A 24322-nucleotide genomic window follows, 5' to 3' on the forward strand; every position below is an offset into this window, starting at 1 on the left:
GCAGTGGGTGTTCCCGTGTGGCCACCCACTGCTAAGGAGGTGTGACAGCGCTGTCCATTGAACCTAGAGGTCAATATATTCAGCATGATGGTTCCTTAGAGCCCAAATTTAGATACTGCCATCCGGCACATTGGATAGGTACAGAAGCTGCCCATAGTGCTTCCTCATGAGGCATTTGGGAACAGAGCGACAGATTTAGCATGTGGGAATGCCCAGAAGATGCCAGCGTTGGATGGTCTCCGAGTCTTCGGTGACTGTTTTCTTGGCTACTTGATTATTCATAGAGAGCTAGGCTTTTAGCCTAAGTATCTGTCCCCTTGTCCCAGAATAGAGTAATGGAGGAGCAGGGTACAAATCAATAGTGGTCCGTGGGCAGGCGAGATTTATTATAGCTGTATTTTATATGACTGCAGCTACACATGAGGAACTGCTTTGATCAGATTATTTTACTAACAGTTTGTTTAGGCTACTTTCACACTGGCGTTACTGGGTCCGCCTGTGAGATCCGTTTCAGGGCTCTCACAAGCGGCCCAAAACGGATCAGTTTAGTCCCAATGCATTCTGAATAGATAAGGATCCGTTCAGAATGCATCAGTTTGCCTCAGTTTAGCCTCCATTCCGCTCTGGAGGCGGACACCAAAACACTGCTGGCAGCGTTTTGATGTCCGCCTGACTATGCGGAGCCAAACGGATCCGTCCTGACTTACAATGTAAGTCAATGGGGATAGGTCAGTTTTCACTGACACAATATGGTGCAATTGAAAACGGATCCGTCCCCCATTGACTTTCAATGTAAGTCAGGACGGATCAGTTTGCATTATCGTGAACAAAGAATAATGCATTCTTTGGTAATGCAAACGGATCTGTTCTGAACGGATACAATCGTTTGCATTATTGTATCCGTTACCAGACGGATCCGCACCTAACGCTGGTGTGAAAGTAGCCTTAAATGCATGCTTTTGTGTATTTTTTTTTGTTAGGGTACTTTTACACTAGCCTTTTTCTTTTCCGGCGCTGAGTTCCGTCCTAGGGGCTCTTTACCGGAAAAGAACTGATCAGTTTTATCCCCATGCATTCTGAACGGAGAGCAATCCGTTACGAATGTCGTCAGTTCAGTCTTTTTAACTGATCAGGACTGAGATGATACCGCAGCATGCTACGGTTTTATCTCCGGCCCAAAAATCCGGAACACTTGCCAGAAGTTTACATAGGAATGTATTAGTGCCAGATCCGTCCTTCCGGTCTGCGCATCCGCAGACTGAAAAAAATAAATGCTGGACAATATTAGTTTTCTCTCATTATATCTTTTTTTTTTTTTTTTTAATCTATTTTTGCTTTGCTTAAATACCTTTCCTCATCATTCTGCCTTGTTTGCATGCTATTGCTATGGGGACCTCAAATCACAGGGTCCCCAATAGACTTGGCGAATTACCTGACATTCGGACAGCCCCCCCCTCGCTGTGCTCTCATGTGTTTCTAGTCGGCTGTGAGGCACCCCTGCTAGAGTTCAGCTTCTATATTTTCTGCTTTGAATAGCATCCAAGTAACAGTGTGTTCTGGGAAGTGACATTGCGCGCCCTGCTAATTGATCTGGAGTCGGGTTACATTCCCATGAAATGTGCCAGTGTTCAGGTGTTCCATTGCACAGGAGTGCCATCCCCATCTCCAGCATTGCCCGCACAGATTTGCCATCTGTTTTGTCATGCAATTTGGTAAATTTTTTTTTATTAATCCCCCCCCCCCCCCCCCCCCTTTCTCTCTCTCTCTTTTAGGTCGCAATAAAAATCATCGACAAAACTCAGCTAAATCCAACTAGTCTGCAAAAGGTAAGGTCCGGGCTCGTTGCATATCCGAGTATCGGCTTACAAGTTGGCACATGTGTTCTTTAGCTGCATTGTCTAGTAATCCAGAACAAGGTGACTTTTGCACAGCGACTTCCTGCCGCCCGGTGAAGGACACCGAACACTTGTCATACGCCAAGAGAAATCCACAGTGTAAATGCTTGAGGGGGCAGATGCGGGTATGGAGATGTTGGCAGGTTCCTGTTATGGCAGAATGCATTATGACCGTACTGTTTGTCACCCAGGGGGACAAAATTTACCCAGAAGGCATCAAAGATGTCACTTTGCAAGATTCGTCCTTTTATAATGGTGTTATGCAGCAGTGTTTGGCCTGTAGTCAGCACCAACAAGTCCTCTCCAAAATGGTGGCCATAGACAGCCAATAAGTCTGCTGAATAGCGTGGCTACCCAGCAGTTAATTCTCCTGACTCCCCACGTGGACATGCATGCTGGGCCGAGCCTTCATGTATATCTCTTATAGGGAGAGAAGAGTAAGCTTTTCTTCGGTGACATGTCTGATACTACTTTCCCTAAAAATCTGTTGTTAAAGAGTTTGATGGCCCCGACATCTACAATAGTTCGTCTGCTTGGCTTCATGCTTGGACGTACCACAAGGTGGGTTTCCGTACACGACCCACATATAACACATGCAGATTTTGCTGCGGCTTTACCATCAATTTCTCCCCACTACATGGAAAGAAGTGAAAATAGCGAGGATGCAAAATCCGTACTGCAGATTAGTTTTTTCCATCAGTGCACGAATCCTATTTTCCATGCCACAGGTATTGTCCAGATGGAAAATCTGCAGCATTTAATGAAACTTAAAGGGGTTATGCAGGCAGTATATATTGATGACCTATCGTCAGGAGGGGCTATCAATATATGATCGGCTGGGGTTTTTACACCTGGCACCCCCACTGATCAGCTGTTTAAAGAGGAGGCAGCAATCCATGCGAGCGCCACTTCCCGGTCTTTAAACAACACGTTGTCTCCCCTGTAGCGGTGGCGCAGTGTCATTACAAGTACTGGCCCCATTCGAGTACCTAAAATTACACTCCAGTTCCTCAGCGACTAGCAGTCTAATTAACAGGAAGAAGTGGAGAAACAGCTGATTGGGGGGGGGGGAGAAGAGTTTCAGACCGCCGCAGATCAGATATTGATCACCTATTCTGAGACGAGGTCATCAATACAACCCCTTTAATGCCATAATGACTTTAGAGTCAATGAAATTGACAGGCTTACACCACATACATCTCTGGGTACATATAGTGGCCTGAATGGTTTCGAAATTGGCTTGTGCTAAACATTTCGTACGTCGGAACTGGACAAATGCCAGGAACCATATAGCCACCGCAACTAGAAATTTGCTGGTGTCACCTACATTATTTTTTGGATTATTATTATTTTTTATATCTCAGTGACGTTTGGCTAAAAAACAAAACTAGTTCTCAACATATTTCATCCGCCCTTTAAATTAATTAGTGGGTGCTGATTGTGCCTGCTAATTGCCATATGACTTGACAATGGGATGGAGTCTGTGGATCTTTGCTGATTGGCCCATGTGGTGTTCCTGCTGTACTCCTCCTGGTCAGCACGTCTCGCTCATACCTGATGCAATCCCTAGGTGACTCGTACTATAGCGCATCTGATGCACCCATCCGGTGGATAGGTCATCATTATGGTTTCCCGGATAACCCCCTTTAAAGCCTGGAGGTCTTAAAGGGATGTCCAGGTTTTCTATTCTTTTGGGGTGTTTTCACTGGACTTCCTTTTCTTTGCCATGTATGGGGTCACAGGCGCAATGACTGACCTGAGCAGTGATACGTCACCAAGAGGCACATCACTGCTGGGTCACGTGTCACTGCTGAGGCCAGTTATTGGTTGCAGCGGCACACGTGGTCCCGTTAGGGCGGAAGTTAACAGGTGGAGATTCAGTCAGGTGACGGGAGCTGGGATGGAGTGGTGGGGAGCAGGTAAGTGTAGATATCTGCTTTTACAGCTGGTGGGGGGTTGTCCAGAAAGGAACATGGCTGCTTTCTTCCAACAACAGTCCTCCAAGTTGCATGTGTATATTGTATCTCAGACTTCAATAGAGCTGAGCTGCAATACCAGGCACAACCCATGCACATGTGTGGCACCATTTATGATAGAAAGAAGCCATGTTCTAATCATAGACAATACCTTTAACCCTTTCATGACATTTTTCACCTTAAGGACCAGGGCATTTTTTTGCAAATCTGACCAGTGTCACTTTGTGGTGATAACTTAAAAATGCTTTTACTTATCCAGGCCATTATGAGATTTTCTTGTCACATATTGTACTTCATGACACTGGTAAATTTGAGTCAAAATATTTCAATTTTAATTAAAAATAAAAATAAAAAATGTTACCCAAAAATTTGAAAAATTTTCATTTTTTGAAAGTTCAATTTCTCTGCTTTGAAAACAGATAGTGATACCTCCTAAATAGTTATTTTATGTTCCCCATATGTCTACTTCATGTTTATTTTTTTGAGACGTTAGAAGGCTTAGAAGTTTAGAAGCAAATCTTTACATTTTTCCGAAAATTTCCAAAACCCAATTTTTAAGGACCAGTTCAGGTCTGAAGTCACTTTGTGGGGCTTGCATAATAGAAACCACCCATAAATGGCCCCATTTTAGAAACTACACCCGTCAAGGTATTGAAACCCTTTAGGTGTTCCACAGGAATTAAAGCAGGCGTCCTCAAATTGTGGACCTCCAGCTGTTGCAAAACTACAACTCCCAGCATGCCCGAACAGCCTACAGGTATCAGCCTACAGCAGGGTAGTTGTAGTTTTACAGCAGCTGCAGGGCCGCAGTTTGAGGATGCCTGAATTAAAGGATAAAATTGGCATATGTTACTGCTACAGCAGCATTATCAGCTTTAGTTTCTTCACTTACCACTGTTTTCCTTGAGTTTTACCCTTAGTTACAGCTGTTTTGAATCCTACATTATTAGGATCTTCTCAAGATGGCTCCTCTGCCAGTTCTCTGAGGCCAAAACTGCTTTCCCTCAGGTCACATACAAACTTGCTGTAGCCAGCAGCTTCCTGCCAGCCAATCAGATTGGATTACAGAGAGACACGCCTCCTCACTCTGAAGCCTAATGCAGGCATGCAGTGTGAAGGACCGCCCCTCTGTCTTCCTCTCTTCTTAGCCAGAGACAGATGAGCCATAGCAGCGGTCTTTTAAGGGAGCAGTGGAAAGGGACAGAGGACATTAATGAAAGCTGTTATTATAAGGTAATTACAGATCTTTTGACACTCATTGACAAAGGGCTCATTCAGATGGCCGTATGCTGTCCGCAAAAATGCGGATCCGTTTTTTTGCGGACAGTTCAGCATGTCTGCAAAAAAAGATTGCATTCCGTTTTTTTTTTTTTGCTGACCCATAAACTTCAATAGGGCCATGTCCTGATTTTCACTGACAAGTATAGGATATGTTTTCATTTGTTTTGCTGAGCCGTGCAATGGAAGAAAAAGCCCCATAGAAGTGAATGGGACAGCATCTAATCCGCAAAAAAACGAATCTGCATTTTTCCGGACAGCATACGGCCGTCTGAATGCAGAAGGGCGCAGAAGGAAAGCCTTATGGTTTTTGGAGGGCAGATTTCACTGGGATAATTTTAAGTTGCCATGTCACATTTGAAGACCCCCTGATGCACCCCTAGAGTAGAAACTTAAAAAAAAAAGACCATTTTGGAAACTACGGGATAAGGTGGCAGTTTTGTTGGTACTATTTTAGGGTACATATGATTTTTGGTTGCTCTTTATTACACTTTGTGAGGCAAGGTAACAAAAAAATAGGTTTTGGCAGCGTTTTTATTTTTTGTTATTTACAATGTTCATCTGACAGGTTAGATCATGTGGTATTTTTATAGAGCCGGTTGTTACGGACGTGACAATGCCAAATATGACTTTTTTTGGTTGTTTGTTTCAGTTTTACATAATAAAGCATTTAAAAAAAAAGTAGTAATTTTGTGTCTCCATATTCTACAAGGCATATTATTTTTTTATATTTTTTGGGCTCATTTATTTCGGTATACGAGGACGGTTTGATTGGTACTATTTTAGGGTGCATATGACTTTTTTTGATCGTTTGGTATTACGCTTTTTGTGATGTAAAGTGACCTGAGGGGTTAGGTCATGTGATATTTTTATAGAGCTGGTTGTTACGGACACGGAAATACCTAATATGTCTACTTAGGTTTTAGTGTCTCCAAAGGCTTTTTTTTTTTTTTTTTTTTACTTAGACCCACTTGGTTCTTGAAGATCCAGTGGGTCTGATGCCTCTATAATACACTACAGTACACTATATACTGCAGTGTATTGTAACTTTACACAGCCTGATCAGGCTTGGCAATACCATGGCAAGCCGGAAACCCGTGAAGGCATCCGGTTGCCATGGTAACCATCAGGACGCTACCACAACAGAGCAGCGGCCCGATGGGGGCGGGAGCTCCCTCCCTCTGTGAACTCGTCAAGCATCGGGTCGCTGCAACAGCACAGCAGCGGTCCGATGGCAGAGTGAGGGAGCTCCCTCCCTGTTAACCCTTTCCATACAGCAGTCCCTGTGGGCCGTCGCATGGAAGGGGTTAAACGGCTGACATTGGTGCCAGCACTGATGTCGGCCGTTTCAAGCACCTGAAATTAGGGGGGCACAATGAATAAAAGCTGGGGTCTCAGCTCTGTCACCATGTCTGCAGACATGGTGACAGTTTAATGCCATGACGTGTATACTCGTCATGGAGTGCCAAGTAGCAGTGCTCCATGACGAGTATACGTGTCAAATAGCACTAAGGGGTTAAAGGCAGATGGCCCCAGTCTCGCTAGGTCCTGTGTCTTTACACACCTCCCACAATTAACGTTACAGTGGACTTTAAATGGTTACAGCCTGTCCCTCCGGTTCACATCTGCTGGACCCTCTAGTGCCCTGATTTAAAGCGACCCATGACCTACTGAGCAGACGTCTATGCTTTACCAGGCAATGTCTGTCACAAACTATTGATTTTGCAGCTCGGCTCAGTTATTCTTCCTCTAGTACAGCACCATGCCTGTGGCGCTTCATTCCAAGCGTTTCTCCATGTTTTCGGGGTCCGCAGAGTAACGGAATATGCAGGGACTTGTTTACGGCCATGTTTCGGCCCTGTAAACCTCACCTCCTACAAGAAAAGCATTTTTTGACTCTTGCAGCGGTTGCCTAGACATGCGGCGGCACACATTACGGTAGTCACATGTGCGGTGAGAGGTCAGCTGTCTTTCCCACCCCCTATAACCGAAGGTCAGAAGAATGGTTCCCACAAGCGGCGGTTTCCTCCCCGAGCCTGTCACATCAACCAGAGAAATCTGTAAGAATGGGACGGGGGAGGGGTGCAGGAATGCCATTCTCAGACAAAAGTACTGTTCATGCCTATAGTGCCACCGACCCCGAGACATTTCTCTTCCATCCAGACTGCTGAGTCTGAGCTTTTTCCTCACTTGTTAATATTACGGAAGTTTAACCCTTTTCCTGCTGGTGATGTACATCCTTTCTACCTCTTAAAAAGGCATTGCTCTATTAGTAGCCAGTTCAGGCCAGACGGAGGCGTGCACCGACCTTCTCCATTATTTATACTGCCGGAAAGTCCAGAAAAACCCCTCTACCAGAATCGCCATGTGGTCTCCCATATTTTGTAGTTCCAGACGAGTTTTTTTTCTTTTTTCTTCTACCTTTCTATAAACTGTGTATTCCCGGTTTGTGTTCTTTTTTTTTTTTTTTTTTTTTTATAATTATTTTTTCCGTTAAAGGGAACCTGTCACCAGGATTTTGGGTATAGAGCTAAGGACATGGGTTGCTAGATCGCCACTAGCACATTCGTAATACCCAGTCCCAATAGCTCTGTGTGCTTTTATTGTGTTAAAAAAACGATTCATACAGCTGATTGGCAGTGTGTCGGGGGTCAGACCCCCACCAATCTGATTTTGATGACCTGTCCTGATGATAGGTCATCAATAGTAAAAGCCCGGAGAACCTCTTTAAAGGGGTGTTCCCATCTGAGACATTGATGGCATGTTGCTAGGATATGCCATGAATGTCAAATGGCGATCTGCTCCTTTCTCCAGAACGGGACCCCTGAAGAGCAGATCTGAAAGTACCCGAGTGCAGTCCCATAGCAATTTATGGGGTTCTCTGAGGCTTTGACTAAATTCTAGCTTGCAGACAATCTGTGAAGGAAAATTGTTTCACCACTACTTTCCATTCCATTGCCGATTCGGCAGTTTGGGCTGTGGTGACGTGACCGCCTGACTCTGGCGGCGGACTCTCCTGCTGAAGTCTTGACTGGATCTGCTCCTGTGGCTTTCTGTTCAGTTGCCTGTACGTTATACAGGGGGAGACAGGAGCAGAAGTGGTCAACATGTCAGCAGAAGTCAGGCGGTTACGTGGCCACAGTCCAGATTGCAGAATCGGCGGCGCAATGAAATGGTAAGTAGTGGTGAAACGATCTTCCTTCACATGTTTAGTCAAAGCCTCCGAGAACCCCTTTTAGGCCTCTTTCACACTTGTGTTGTCCGGATCCGGCGTGTACTCCACTTGCCGGAGGTACACGCCGGATCCGGAAAAACGCAAGTGTACTGAAAGCATTTGAAGACGGATCCGTCTTCAAAATGCTTTCAGTGTTACTATGGCAGCCAGGACGCTATTAAAGTCCTGGTTGCCATAGTAGTAGTGGGGAGCGGTATACTTACAGTCTGCGCGGCTCCCGGGGCTCTCAAGAATGACGTCAGAGCGCCCCATGCGCATGGATGACGTGCCATGTGATCACGTCATCCATGCGCGTGGGGCGCCCTGACGTCACACTGGAGCGCCCCGGGAGCCGCACGGACGGTAAGTATGCTGCTCCCCACTACACTTTACCATGGCTGCCAGGACTTTAGCGTCCCGGCAGCCATGGTAACCATACAGAAAAAGCTAAACGTCGGATCCGGCAATGCGCCGAAACGACGTTTAGCTTAAGGCTGGATCCGGATAAATGCCTTTCAATGGGCATTAATTCCGGATCCGGCCTTGCGGCAAGTCTTCAGGATTTTTGGCCGGAGCAAAAAGCGCAGCATGCTGCAGTATTTTCTCCGGCCAAAAAACTTTCCGTTACGGAACTGAAGACATCCTGATGCATCCTGAACGGATTTCATTCCATTCAGAATGCATTAGGATAAAACTGATCAGGATTCTTCCGGCATAGAGCCCCGACGACGGAACTCTATGCCGGAAGAAAAGAACGCAGGTGTGAAAGAGCCCTTAAAGGGGTTGTCCAGGTTCAGAGCTGAACCTGGACATCCCTCCATTTTCACCCCGGCAGCCCCCCTGACATGAGCATCGGAGCAGTTCATGCTCCGATGCTCTCCTTTGCCCTGCGCTAAATCGCGCAGGGCAAAGGCATTTTTCTGAGTTCCGGTGACGTGCCGGGGCTCTCTATGGGGCTGACAGGAACCCCGGTGACGTCACCGGCACTGATGGGCGGGATTTGGCTCTGCCCTAGCCAGTAAAACGGCTAGGGCAGAGCTAAAGCCCGCCCCTCAGAGCCGGTGACGTCACCGAACACACTGCTGGGCGGAAGTTACCGCCCGGCAGTGTGTTATTGTAAACACAAGAGCCTGTGCCCTGCGCGATCTAGCGCAGGGCACGGGAGCGCATCGGAGCATGAGATGCTCCGATGCCAGGCTCAGGAGGGCTGCCGGGGTGAAAATAAGGGTATGTCCGGGTTCAGCTCTGAACCCGGACAACCCCTTTAAAGGGTTTGTCCAGCCTTTGGGGCTTTAATGGTCATGAGCAGCGTACTGTGCCTTTTGAAAAAATATAAAAATAAAGTCATGCTCTCTTGCACCCCCTTCCGGCCCTTGGCTTCTGTTCAGCAGTGTTCCAGTCCCCGGCCTGTAAACTCCTGAACAGAAGAAGTCAGATTCACCGCTCCAGCCATGGACTTGCCTGAGTGGTGACTCCTGGGTGACGTGTTCCACTTGGGGAGACGTCATCGCTGAGGCCATTCATTGGCTGCAGCGGCCATGTGACTCCAACCGTCCGGAAGATCGCAGAGCAGCCAGAATTGGTTGAGGGGCATTCACAACAGTTTCCTGCCATGTTGAGAGGATTAAGAAGTAGAGTGCAACGGCGACCTGGGTCATATTGGAACAGCAGTGGCTGGGAAGTTTACAAGGTGAGCGTAAACTTGGAATACCCCTTTCAGGATGCTGCTTCATTAGGGCTCAGATAATATTTAATCTTGGCACGGCAGGAGATGCGGAAGCGGAGAACATAAAGCAATCCTAGATATGTCAAGTGAAAATAAACCAAGCTTGCAGTGCAAACGGCTTGGCTTGTCGGAAGCAGACGTGGGGGCATATTAACCTGTGGCTTGCCAGGGAACCATCTGTTATGCCACCTGACAACTGGCTGCGGTACAGCTCTGCCGTCAGCCAAAGTCACGTATGATAGGTTTGTGCGTGCTGCCTTGAGCACCATGTGGCTTCTGATCAAATCTGCAAATATGACTCGCCGCAGAACGATTGCAGTTAATTAATGCTGCAGCATTGTGCCCAGTCAGCAGCGCCCTGGATTAAGCTCATGTTTCTCCAGTGTTTGGTAATGGGCGCTACTGCTTCCTGAAGTTACAAGTTTGATCCCACATGTGCCTTTCACTGACGGTCTGGTGAGGGTGACATAAGGGCGGTTCCTTGCGGCACTTTTAAGTCTATTGTGTGCAGCATTGTAGTCAAAGGCTTCTGGGCAGACACATGCTTGTGCTATGACGGTATTGTTCTCAACCCTTTATCTGCTCACTTCACTGCGATAGACCGTCCATTGATGGGTTGTGCTTGTGAACAAAAGCTTCTATGGGCGCTGCATACCCCGGTCATGGGAATTTTGGAGGCTCCTTTTAACGAGGACAATCTGTGGTCCTGGAAAACCCGCCATCTAGATTGCAGACAGGTCATTTGCTCAGTTCATATGCAGCAGACGGGATTACTTTACTCTTTTTTTAGGTTCATTTTGGGAGTCTGAAGTTTTACGAAAGTTAAAGCTTTCTTACTTTAGAATGGCGATACAGCTTTTTGTCATAATTCCTCACCAGTTCCAAGATCTCTGCTTGCTTTCAAATATAAATATTTAGCCTTAAGACCTGTCCCGCTCTTATCTTACTTGCAATGGACCGCACTGTCACTTCGTGACCTGCTAGTGTCAGCTGGTCGCCTTCCGGAAAGGCTTTCTGCCCTCCGCGTTTTATTTGCATTGCAGCAAGCGGAGGTTGTAAAAATGGCAAGGGATGGAAACACTATGTATTAGAAAGGTGCAGAACATATACAGGGAATATGATTCATTATTATAAAACTGGATTTTGCAAAGTCTGGCGCATAATCCGCGGCATAAACTCCTACGATATCTGCTGCGGTTTTTCATTGTGAAGGCCGTGGACCCACTTGCTTTTTTAGCCACTTTGAATGTATCGAACACCCAGCAACATCATGACACCGTGCCGAGAAAGGACATGTTCTTTCTGGGCGTGACCGCGGCCTAGTGAACTGTGGCGTGGCCTCCCAATGAAAACAGTACCCGGACCCCGCTGTTTCTTTTCAGATTTCGCACCCATTTCTGATGGTAAAATCCGCTGTGTGAACGGACCTTAGATGGCCTTAAGGCAGCCATGAAATATGGGTGATTTTATTTGAATTTTTTTTTTTTCCCAACCCTCTATGGTTCCCTTCCAACACATCCGAACCGCCTGCAGTTCATCAGATCCTGTGCACTATGGCTTTAAGGACACTAATTACAGTTCTGATGAACCACAGGAGGTCCAGGAGTTTCTATAGCTGGGCCCCTAAAAACCGCAAAATGGCCTGACTTGCTCCTAACATTTATAGGATTTTGTCCAACCCTCATATGGGGGACGTACTGGCCGCAGAAATCTCATTGCACTTGAAGCTTTTCCAGATCCCTTTTGGGAATAATATTGCAGGTGGTCATTTGCAGCTCGCCGTCTTGATGGCCTTTAATATTTTATTAGATGCTGATGTAACATTGCCTGATTTGCAGGAAGTGAACTAATGTGGAAAATCACGGCGTAGATCGATAGTCAGACATTGCAGAACATTTTGATCTGAGGTGGTTGCTTTATGTTTCACTTGTACGGATAAAGGTTTGTATTATTTTAGGCCACTTTGTTGTTTTTTAATGCCTGGTCAGTCACTTAAAGGGACTGTGGAATTAGTAAGAGTTTGCTTGTCCTGGACAAGCCCTTTAGGGGGAACTAATGGATGTAATGTATAAAATCCCTTGGAGCGCTGTGATCTTAGGTGACAATACCTCCTTTTGATTCCTGTAAAATTTCTTGCATTAAGGGAACATTGTGTAGATAGAAATCACTGTTCAAGTCATCGTACACACTGTGCTAGCCAAGTCAGATGTAAGCTTTGGCACCTTTTTATTCTGCGACTGCTCAGCTCCTAGCAGAGAAATGAGGCTTCCAGTAGGGACAGAGACAGTCTCCTGCCAGTTGCTGCCATACAATGAGAGAGGAGAGTGGGGCTGATTCATTATCTCAAGAAGTGTAAAGCAACAAGAGAAGTCTTGCTTGTAATTGGAAGTGCACTTTAACCCCTTAAGGACTTAGGACGTATCGGTACGGCATGGTTCCCGAGTCCTTAAGGACCCATGACGTACCGGTACGTCATGAGTTTAAAATAAGATTGCGGCGCCCCGGGGGTTAATCCGAACGGGATTTCGGCTGAAATCATTCAGCCGGCATCCTGTCACAACGCCGAGGGGGGTCATGTGACCCCCCCGTATCGGCGATCGCAGCAAACCGCAGGTCAATTCAGACCTGCGGTTTGCTGCGCTTTTAGCCGATTCTGATCCCCGCGGTCTCTGACCGCGGGGATCAAACGTTAAAATGCCAGAAATTAAGTTTTTATTAACCCCCCCTGCACCCCTGAATGATATTATGTGGGCGGGTGGTGCAGGGGGGGTGTCGCAGGCGGTGCGGGAGGTGCGGGAGGCGGGCGGTGCGGGAGGCGGGATCACGATCCCCCGCCCGCCTCCCCTTGAATAATCGTTGGCTTCTAGTGGGTATACCAGGGTGCCAGCACATTGCTGGCACCCTGGTATAAACGGCTGACATCGGTGATGCGATGTCAGCCGTTTAACCCTTTCCATACAGCGGTCCGTACGGACCGCTGTATGGAAAAGGTTAACAGGTCAGGGAGCTCCCTCCCTCTCCCATCGGGGGCTGCTGTGCCTTTGCAGCCCCCCGATGGGAGAGGGAGAGAGCTCCCAGGCAGCCCCCCAAGCCCCGTCCTTACCCTTCCCCGTCTGCGAAGTTCTGAACACTACTGAGCAGACGGGGAAGGTTCCCATGGCAACAGGACGCCTTCTCAGGCATCCTGCTGTCCATGGTGCTGAACAGATCTGTGCTGAAAGCAGAGATCTGTTCAGACAAAGTGGTAAGTAAAATACAGTACAGTACAATATATATTGTACAGTACTGTATTATACAGACATCAGACCCACTGGATCTTCAAGAACCAAGTGGGTCTGGGTCAAAAAAAATGTAAAAAAAAAGTGAAAAAAGTTAAGATAAAAAAAAAACATTTATCACTGAATAAAAATAAAAAAAATAAAATACACTACACATATTAGGTATCGCCGCGTCCGTAACGACCTGATCTATAAAACGGTCATGTTACTTTCCCCGCACGGTGAACGCCATAAAAAAAAAAAAAAAAAAACTATGAGAAAATTGAAATTTTGCCCACCTTACTTCCCAAAAAAGGTAATAAAAGTGATCAAAAAAGTCGCATTTACGCCAAAATAGTACCAATCAAACCGTCATCTCATCCCGCAAAAATCATACCCTACCCAAGATAATCGCCCAAAAACTGAAAAAACTATGGCTCTTAGACTATGGAAACACTAAAACATGATTTTTTTTGTTTCAAAAATGAGATCATTGTGTAAAACTTAAAAAAAAAAAAAAAAGTATACATATTAGGTATCGACGCGTCCGTATCGACCAGCTCTATAAAAATATCACATGACCTAACCCCTCAGATGACCACCGTAAAAAAATAAAAATAAAAACGGTGTAAAAAAAGCCATTTTTTGCCATCTTACATCACAAAAAGTGTAATAGCAAGCGATCAAAAAGTCATATGCACCCCAAAATAGTGTCAATCAAACCGTCATCTCATCCCGCAAAAAATGAGACCCTACTTAAGATAATTGCCCAAAAACTGAAAAAACTATGGCTCTTAGACTATGGAGACACTAAAACATTTTTTTTGTTTTAAAAATGAAATCATTGTGTAAAACTTACATAAATAAAAAAAATTGTATACATATTAGGTATCGCCACGTCCGTGACAACCTGCTCTATAAAAATACCACATGATCTAACCTGTCAGATGAATTTTGTAAATAACAAAAAATAAAAAGGTGCCAAAAAATCTATTTCTTGTTACCTTGCCGCACAAAAAAGTGTAATATAGAGCAACCAAAAATCATATGTACCCTAAACTAGTACCAACAAAACTGCCACCCTATCCCGTAGTTTCTAAAATGGGGTCACTTTTATGGAGTTTCTACTCTAGGGGTGCATCAGGGGGGCTTCAAATGGGACATGGTGTCAAAAAACCAGTCCAGCAAAATCTGCCTTCCAAAAACCGTATGGCATTCCTTTCCTTCTGCGCCCTGCCGTGTGCCCGTACAGCGGTTTACGACCACATATGGGGTGTTTCTGTAAACTACAGAATCAGGGCCATAAATAATGAGGTTTTTTTGGCTGTTAACCCTTGCTTTGTAACTGGAAAAAAAATATTAAAATGGAAAATCTGCCCAAAAAGTGAAATTTTGAAATTGTATCTCTATTTTCCATTAAATCTTGTGCAACACCTTAAAGGGTTAACAAAGTTTGTAAAATCAGTTTTGAATACCTTGAGGGGTGTAGTTTCTTAGATGGGGTCACTTTTATGGAGTTTCTACTCTAGGGGTGCATCAGGGGGCTTCAAATGGGACATGGTGTCAAAAAACCAGTCCAGCAAAATCTGCCTTCCAAAAACCATACGGCGCACCTTTCCCTCTACGCCCTACTGTGTGCCCGTACAGTAGTTTACGGCCACATATGGGGTGTTTCTGTAAACGGCAGAGTCAGGGCAATAAAGATAAAGTCTTGTTTGACTGTTAACCCTTGCTTTGTTAGTAGAAAAAATGGGTTAAAATTGAAAATTAGGCAAAAAAATGAAATTCTCAAATTTCATCCCCATTTGCCAATAACTCTTGTGCAACACCTAAAGGGTTAACGAAGTTTGTAAAATCAGTTTTGAATACCTTGAGGGGTGTAGTTTATAGAATGGGGTCATTTTTGGGCAGTTTCTATTATGTAAGCCTCGCAAAGTGACTTCAGACCTGTAGTGGTCCCTAAAAATTGGGTTTTTGTAAATTTCTGAAAAATTTCAAGATTTGCTTCTAAACTTCTAAGCCTTGTAACATCCCCAAAAAATAAAATATCATTCCCAAAATGCTGCAAACATGAAGTAGACATATGGGGAATGTAAAGTCATCAACATTTTTGGGGGTATTGCTATGTATTACAGAAGTAGAGAAACTGAAACTTTGAAATTTGCAAATTTTTCAAAATTTTTGGTAAATATGGTATTTTTTTATCCAAAAAAATTAACTTTTTTGACCCAATTTTTGCAGTGTCATGAAGTACAATATGTGACGAAAAAACAATCTCAGAACGGCCTGGATAAGTCAAAGCGTTTTAAAGTTATCAGCACTTAAAGTGACACTGGTCAGATTTGCAAAAAATGGCCAAGTCCTTAAGGTGAAATAGGGCTGAGTCCTTAAGGGGTTAAAGGGGTTCTTCACTCTCATAATTAAATTATTTTATCTGCCCAGAGTACCCTAGACACTGCATATTTTGCCCCATATACCTGTTTTTCATGTCAGTGCTTTCTTCCCCCAGTTGTCAGCATCACTGCATCCTGGCAGGATGTTTACATGCAGAACTTCCTGTTTGCATCAGCTTCCTGCTGAGTGTTCTAACCAATCCCACCATGCTCTGCAGTGTTTCACCAATCTTGCTCCTCCTGCCACGCTGTTCCTTCTTTATTAGTCATGCCCCCTACACCTCCCCTCTTCATTTTAGTTAGGCGTTTAAGCCCTGTGAAACATTGGAGCAAAGCATGCTGGGATTGGTTAGAACACCCAGCAGGAAGCTGATGAAAACAGGAAGTTCTGCATGTAAACATCTGGCCAGGATGCAGTGATGCTGAGAACAGAGGAAGGAAAGCCCTGACATGAAAAACAGGCAAATGGCAAAAATAAGTAGTGTCTGGGTTACCCTGGTCAGCTTTAATTTCAGGACCAGCGAACCCCTTAAAGGGGTTATCTGGAAAATAATATTAATGACCTATCCACAGGATAGGTCATTAAAAATCACATTAGAGGGGGTCTGCTTCCCGGCACCCTCAACAATCAGCTGTTTCGGGGAGCTGCAGTGCTCACCAGAGCTATAATGAGCATAGCGGCCTCCTGGGGACTTACCAAGCACAGCGCCATACATCATATAGCAGCTGTGCTTGGTATTGCAGCTTGGCCCTATTGGCTTGGACTAGGCCATATGACTGATGCGTGGCGACATCACGTTGGCCTAGGAAGAGGAAGCGACGCTCATGGAGCACCTGGCCTCTTCTAACAGCTGACCGGCGGGGGTCCCAGGTGTCGGACCTTTGCCGATCAGATATTGATGGCATATCCTGAAGATAGGTCATCACTATTGGTTCTCGGATAACTGCTTTAAAGGCATGCCCTTATACTCCTGAGCAGAAACTGACAGTCCTGATTATAAGTCAGTGGGACACTCTGGTGCCATTGGTATCAGTTGTATGATGAATCTGGTTTCTCGTCCATGGACGGAAGTCCTGTTGCAGATGTGAACAGCGCCGTATACTCTTGGTTCAGCTTGTACTGTGAAGTAAGGAGACAGTAGGTGCTGTATCGGTGACTACCAGTGTGGGCAGGACGGGGTGATTCACTGGTAAGGGTCTGGGCAGGCAGAAACCATTCCTTCACAAAGACACTGGATCATTGTTTTACAGGAAAATGACTCCTCGGAATTATTCCTTTTGATAAATCCTCCAACCTTAGCTCACATTATACTTGAAGATTTAGCATATGATACATAAGTGTCGTGCAAGTTACGGCTAAGACCGGCAAAATGTTGTGTTCATCACCTGGAAGGTAGAAAGACTCAGACTTTCCGTGTTGTTGGGCACAGAGCCAGGGCTGGGCAAACGCAGACTTCTGTGGTTAAAACTGCGCATGGCGTTCTGCCGCGCTTTTCATGGCATTCAATCTATATAGCAAAATGTTGGGAAATTTTCCTTTTTTTTTTTTTTTTTTTAATTTAAATTCTTTATTTATACTTTGCAAAAAGTATTAAAATTACAGCATGTTGATTCACATACAGTAGAAAGGTAAAGTCGGAACCATGCCGACAGATAAACATGGAACACAGTCCAACATCTCTCTAGCAATCGCAATCACTTATGTCCATGTATGACACACAGCCTGCGGTGACAGTAGAGCACCTCGAGGGGAAAGGTGGGATACAAGGGGGTAAGAGAGCAGAGGGGGTGAGTGAAGCATATGGGAGGGCATCAGACGACACCATCAAGCCAGCAAGTTCTGATACTCCGAGGAGTCTTGAAAAGTAAACCAAGGGGACCAAGTAGCGACAAAAGCTCTGTTACTGCCTTTCAGAGAAGCTGTGAGTTCCTCCATTCTCCGTATCTCTTCAACCTTCTGAATCCACATCCCCGCAGAGGGTGGAGAAGCAGACTTCCACTTCGCAGGGATACAAGACCTGTCCGCTATAACCAGGTGGTGCAAGCAGGAGCGCCGAAATAGGTTCAGCGGTAGATCTGAAAAAAAAAGTAAAAAGAACTCTGGTGTGTTAGGAATAGGAAAGGAGAAGAAGGATGCTAGGGCCTCATGAATTGATTCCCAAAAAGGCTTGATTTTGTCACATTGCCAGAAGGGAATTTTTCATTTTGAGGTTTTTGGGGTCAGTGGCAATAAGTATTTACGACCCAGTATGTCCATGTGAACCCATCTTTTCAATGTAAGGACACTGGCTTAGGCCTCATGCACACAACCCTACTTTGCATCCGTATCCAATACACATTTTTTGCAAATCCATTTCTATGAGTTTGCAAAAAGAAAAACAAAGCACAAGGATGTCACCCGTGTGCTGTCCGCATCTGTGTGTCCTTTCCGTGTCCGTATTGCGGACAAAAATAGTAAATTCCAGTAATGGACGTGGGAAAAATGCGGAGGGCACATGGACACGGTGTCCGTATTTTTTAGATCTCTGATTTGCAGACTGAAATATGGACACCGTCGTGTGCATGAGGCCTTATCATACAGTTCTCCAGTCAATGGCTGACTTAGGTTTAAGGGGTTCTCCGAGGCTTCAAAAATAAAAAATAATCCAGCAGACTGGGCACCCATGGTGGTGCGCTGTTTCCATAACCTGTGGATGAGCCATCTTCTAAGAAACCGCTTGGGTTCCCATGTGTTTACTGTGGCACAGCTTGTACTGTGTGCAGTATACACCTTTATGGAGCATCTGTGCTTATGACTGATGTCATTCATCTATTATTTCTTCCTGAATGAATTACCAAGTGGTATTACCGGTTCCCCTGCACAGCCTGACACGATCCAATCAGTGCAAGGACACACACCCAACACCCAGTTGTCAATTCATTCATAAACTTCTAATAGGAATAATAGAGGAATGGCACAGCATGGATTTATATGGAATTGTTGTCGCATGGTGGATGCAAGTAGTTCCTAAAACAGGCATGTCAGGAGAGGTGACAGGTTATCTTTAAAAACAGCCAGACATGGATCTCCGAGGAGTACCATAATGCCCAGCAACACCATTGCTCACATAGAAGAGCTGCAACCAAGCAGCACCCAGACGAGATGGAAAGTGTAACCTACATTGTGGAGCGGACTAGTTGCACTGTGTGTGTTCTCTGTATGACGTATGCATAGTATTTCTATTTTTTTGAATAAACATTCCCCCCCTTCTTCTTTTTTTTTTTTTTTTTTTTTTTTTTTTTTTTTTTTTTCCCCCCCCCGACATACGGACGGAGGAAAATATTGGATTTTGAGTATGTTAAATGTGACTTTCATCTTGAATGTGTCCTCCCCAGACAGCTGGCACGCTGCTGCCTTCCTCTGTACAGCGGGCATAAGGTGCTGAATATAATTCACATTATATTAAAGAGAATGCCATCTGTGGTTTTCAGAGAGTGCAAATCCGTTTAGGAGAGTGCGCGTTGCGAACAAATTCCCAAAAATGTATTCCACAAGGCACGGCCCCATTTGGGGTTAATCCGGTGCCTCCGAGATCTCCACCCAGGACAAAGCTTTAATTGACCTGATTTCTTCTTCATATATTAATGAGTCCTCGCTGAGATGAAGCCTCCCGGTGTCTGCTCCCCCCTGCGGAAGAAAAGCAAATGCCTCGCCGCTCGCCTCCACCGGCGTATCAGGATTGGCCTGCCCGTCTGCTCTCAGACGGCCTGGGTGGAGTGGGAAGCTCTGGAATCCCATTTATAATTTGAAGTCTTGCGTCAGTCATATGAGGGTTAATGGGGACAATAATTTTCGTTCTAAATTTAGGAGCTGATTCCATCTGGTTATCCAGTTCTTTCACAATGTGAACGTTGTTTGTCCCCTTATAATTACTGAGAAGAATGCCAGCCTCATGTCACTTCTTGTAAGACTCGTTTCCTTCCAGCCTCGGATAATGCGCCGCCTGTTAGCCGCGATGATCGCCAGAGATTCAGGCCCCATCCAGTTTACTCCGCCGGGTGGTAGGAAGGTCTGTAGGGTGCCCCTATACCTGGCGCCCTGGATTTAGCTTTCTCTAGCCGAGCGCCATCGCTCTTGTACTGAATTTATGCAATGGCTGGTGAGTGGTTAGAGAGTAGCTAAAAAAAAAAACAAAGGGGCAGAACTGCTGCTCGGAGCGGCTTTCGTAAAAAATTCGATCCGTGCTCAAAAAGCCTAGCAAAGCCGACGGGGCAGATCGCTCTGAGCAGCAGTTCTGCCCCTTCGTTTCGTGCCTACTTTTTTTTTTGCGGAGGCCATGCGTTTATTATAATGAACGACTGACCATGCGGCTTCTGAAAGGGAATGGACAAGTTCTAGCGATTGCTAGTGTGTCCACATTTTTGTGATCATCAGCGCCTTTATTGATGAAACCCCTTGAATATTATAAGGCCATATGTTGAAAGAGCAGGTTTAACCCTATTAATCCAGGCATACTGCCTTGTAGGCCTGATCCTGCTTATGTAGGATCTAATGTGTATGGCGCCCTGCGTTCTCAGGTTATTCAATGATGGTATAGAGCTGTGATAGCTAACCTCCGGCTGTGGTAAAACTACAACTCCCAAGATGTAAACTTGCTTGGCTGTTCTCAGAACCTCCATAGAAATGAATGGAGCATGCTGGGGGTCGTAGTTAGCCATCATTGGTCTAGAGATTTCCTCTACACTTCCTATCAGGTGCAGTCGTGGCCATACTCCCTTCTGTTGTCTTTTACGCAGTTCGCTTTAAGGTACTTTCACACTTGCGGCAGAGGATTTCGGCAGTCAGTTCTGTCACCGGAACCGCCTGCCAGATCCGTCAAAACGTATGCAAACTGATGGCATTTGTCAGATGGATGAGGATCCTGACCTGTATGACAAATGCATTGAAATGCCGGATCAGTCTCTCGGGTGTCATCCAGAAAAACGGATCTGGCATTTATATTTTTTTCCACATTTTTTGCGGTCTGAGCATGCGCAGACTGCAATGCCGTATCCGTTTTGCCGGAACACTCGGGACCGGATCCGGCATTAATGCATTTCAATGGGAAAAAATGGCATTCTGGCAAGTGTTCTGGAATTTTGGACTGAGATAAAACCGCAGCATGCTGCGATATTATCTCCGTCCTGAAAAGGCAAAAAGACTGAACTAACTGAAGACATCCTGATGCATCCTGAACGGAATACTCTCCATTCAGAATACATTAGGATAAAACTGATCAGTTATTTTCCGGTATTGAGCCGCTAGGACGGAACTCAATGCCGGAAAAGAATAACGCTAGTGTGAAAGTACCTAAATAGGGGAAATGTGTCATCAAAAAAATGACCTATTTAGATGAAGTCAGTGAGTCATCACCAGTCTGTGGTTTTCTATGGTCCACGTGGCCTATTTGTGAATGATAATAACAGCTGAGACATGACGGCCACACCATAGTCAATTACAGAAAATAAATAAAAATATCGGAAAACAAAAAACAGATTAGAAATAAAAGAATATGTAGCAGTATCTGGTTGAAAAACAAATAGGTGACGTCTTCCCTTTAAAGCAGCCAGAGCAGAATGTAATTGCCACAGATCTGTGCTCCTAGCAGCACTGAGAGTACACTGGTCTCCAGTCTAGCTGTGTCTATCAGCCGGGCACTGCTTCATATGCTGTAGTGCAGGGATCCGCATCCTCCGGCACTCAGCTGTTCAGAAACTACAACTCCCAGAATGCTCCATTCACGTCTGTGGTAGTTAGTAGAACAGTCAAGCATGTTTGCCTGCTGGGAGTTGTAGTTTCACAGCAGCTGGAGTGCCAAAGGTTGCTGATCTCTGCTGTAGTGTAAAAATGGCCACTAGTAGTATGGCCCTGTAGCTGTAATATTGCCCATATTGATCTGACCGCTTTTAAGTGATTCCAGTTGTCTGTGGTTGCAGTTTTCAGTAACGAGTTGTCTTTTTCTTGTCTCCTCAGCTCTTCAGGGAAGTACGGATAATGAAGATTTTGAATCACCCTAATATAGGTAAGGTTTACAGCGAAGGCTCTGTACCCCTCGGTGATGCATCTTAGTTTTTGGAGAGGAGCTGTCCCCTCTCCTGACATGTCTGTTTTACTAAGTACTTCCACATGTAATAATTATGGAACATCCATTCTTATGATACTATGTTGTACCATTCCTTTATTATTCCTGCTAGAAGTTATGAATGAATTGCCAGCAGTTTGCTGTGATGGTCCAGATGGGTGTTGCCAGTTGGGAGATGTGTCCCTGCACAGTCTGACACTATCCAATCAGTGCCGCCAGTGTCAGACTGTGCAGGGACTCATCTGGACCTTCGCTGCAAACTGCTAATAATTCCAAAACTTCTAGAAGGAATAATAAATCCAGCGTTGACCATAGCTGGGCTTCCACTATGATGGCTGGATCAGAGTTAGCTCCGATCCTGACTGTTTAACTCCCTAGATTCCACAATTATAGCGACCGCAGCATCTAAGCAATTACCCAGAAGCTCCCTACCATTGGTCCTTTGTAAAGGCAATAACATCCAAAGTCGCTTCGTTCAAAACTTCGGACTATTAGTGTATGGAGATCTGTCTCCGTACAGTATTAAAATGTATGGGCTCTGATGAGCCGAAGTCAGTTATTCAACGAAGTTGCACGAGACTTCGTTGAATAACTTTGGTAGTGGAAAAAAACACTTTAAAACTTGCAACTGTGCGACTTTGCGAATAACTGACTTTGGCTCATCGGAGCCCATACATTTTAATACCGTACAGAGACAGATCTCCGTACATGGTAAACTGCTCCATGAACAACATAAAATAAAATAAAAATCGCCTCCCAAAAAATAAATGGTACTCAAGAAAGTCCCATGTACCACAAAATGTTACTAATAATAAAAAATAAAAAAAAAAATCTCTCCCTTCAAAAATCAAGCCTATAGATGACTGGAAAAATGCTTAAGGGCTCTTTCACACTTGCGTTGTCCGGATCCGTCGTGTACTCCATTTGCCGGAATTACACGCCGGATCCGGAAAAACGCAAGTGAACTGAAAGCATTTGAAGACGGATCAGTCTTCAAAATGCGTTCAGGGTTACTATGGCAGCCAGGATGCTATTAAAGTCCTGGTTGCCATAGTAGTAGTGGGGAGCGGGGGAGCAGTATACTTACCGTCCGTGCGGCTCCCGGGGCGCTCCAGAATTATGTCAGAGCCCCCCATGCGCATGAATGACGCGTCCATGCAATCACGTCATCCATGCGAGTGGGGAGCCCTGACGTCACTCTGAAGCGCCCAGGGAGCCACACGGACGGTAAGTATACTGCTCCCCCGCTCCCCACTACACTTTACCATGGCAAACAGGACTTTAGCGTCCTGGCAGCCATGGTAACCATTCAGAAAAAGCTAAACGTCGGATCCAGTAATGCGCCGAAGCGACGTTTAGCTTAAGGCCGGATCCGGATCAATGCCTTTCAATGGGCATTAATTCCGGATCCTGCCTTGCGGCAAGTGTTCAGGATTTTTGGCCGGAGCAAAAAGCGCAGCATGCTGCGGTATTTTCTCCGGCCAAAAAACGTTCCGGTCCGGAACTGAAGACATCCTGATGCATCCTGCACGGATTTCTCTCTATTCAGAATGCATGGGGATAATCCTGATCCGGATTCTTCCGGCATAGAGCCCCGACGACGGAAACTCTATGCCGGAAGACAAGAACGCAGGTGTGAAAGAGCCCTAAGTCCTGGCTCCTGGAATGCGGCGATAAAAACTATTGTTTTTGCATTAGACATGCTAGTACTGTGCAAAATTAGTACAAAACACACTCTATGCATATTTGGCATCACTGTAATTGTACTGACCCATAGAATAAAAGTGCTATGCTAATTAGGCCAAATGGGCAATATCCTAATTTAAACTGCAAAAAACGAGTAGTCACAGTTACCACATGCCAAAATATAATAAATTCATCTATAAGTTGCACGTACCCCATGATGAGGTGGCTAAAAACTGCAATTCAGCCGCATACAGCTACATCAGCAGAAAGATAGTTATGGCCTGACAAAAATGGAGAAAATGGAGAGAAATCAATATTTTTCCTTAAAGGGGTTATCCCATCATAGACAATGGGGGCCTATCGCTAGGATATGCTCCCATTGTCTGATAGGTGCGGAGCCGCCCTCCATTCATTTCTATGGAGCCGCTGAAAATAGCCATGCGCTGGCTCGGCTATTTCCGTCGGCCCCATAGAAATGAATGGGAGCGGTTGCCGCGCATGCGCGGTGCGCTCCCATTCACTTCAATGGGAGAGGTGGGGAGCTGCGCCTGGTGGTGGACGGACCCCGGGAAACCCGGGGTCCTCCAGCCACAACTCTCCCTGGCTCCGATCTCCTTGTAGGTGCGGGTCCCAGCGGTGGGACCCGCACCTATCAGACAATGGGGGCATATCCTAGCGATAGGCCCCCATTGTCTATGATGGGATAACCCCTTTAAAGGGGTTGTATCACTAGGATATGCCATCAAAGGTACCCACATCTGAGACCAGCTCCCGTCTCCAGAACAGGCCTCACGAA

The 24322-nt window shown here is 45.5% G+C and overlaps 1 protein-coding gene across 7 annotated transcripts in view; it reads left to right on the forward strand.

Annotated features, from left to right (window-relative positions):
• Positions 1–24322, forward strand: part of MARK3 (microtubule affinity regulating kinase 3) — an 88380-nt gene that overhangs the window by 13579 nt on the left and 50479 nt on the right. For all 7 annotated transcript variants that reach the window (XM_044272209.1, XM_044272210.1, XM_044272207.1 and 4 more), the window contains exons 3-4: positions 1773–1826; positions 21732–21780. In XM_044272209.1, coding sequence (XP_044128144.1) covers positions 1773–1826; positions 21732–21780 — 103 coding nt within the window. The remainder of the gene's footprint in view (positions 1–1772; positions 1827–21731; positions 21781–24322) is intronic.

The sequence above is a fragment of the Bufo gargarizans genome, chromosome 11 (assembly GCF_014858855.1).
Source record: "Bufo gargarizans isolate SCDJY-AF-19 chromosome 11, ASM1485885v1, whole genome shotgun sequence".
In the NCBI taxonomy this organism is placed as follows: Eukaryota; Metazoa; Chordata; class Amphibia; order Anura; family Bufonidae; genus Bufo; species Bufo gargarizans.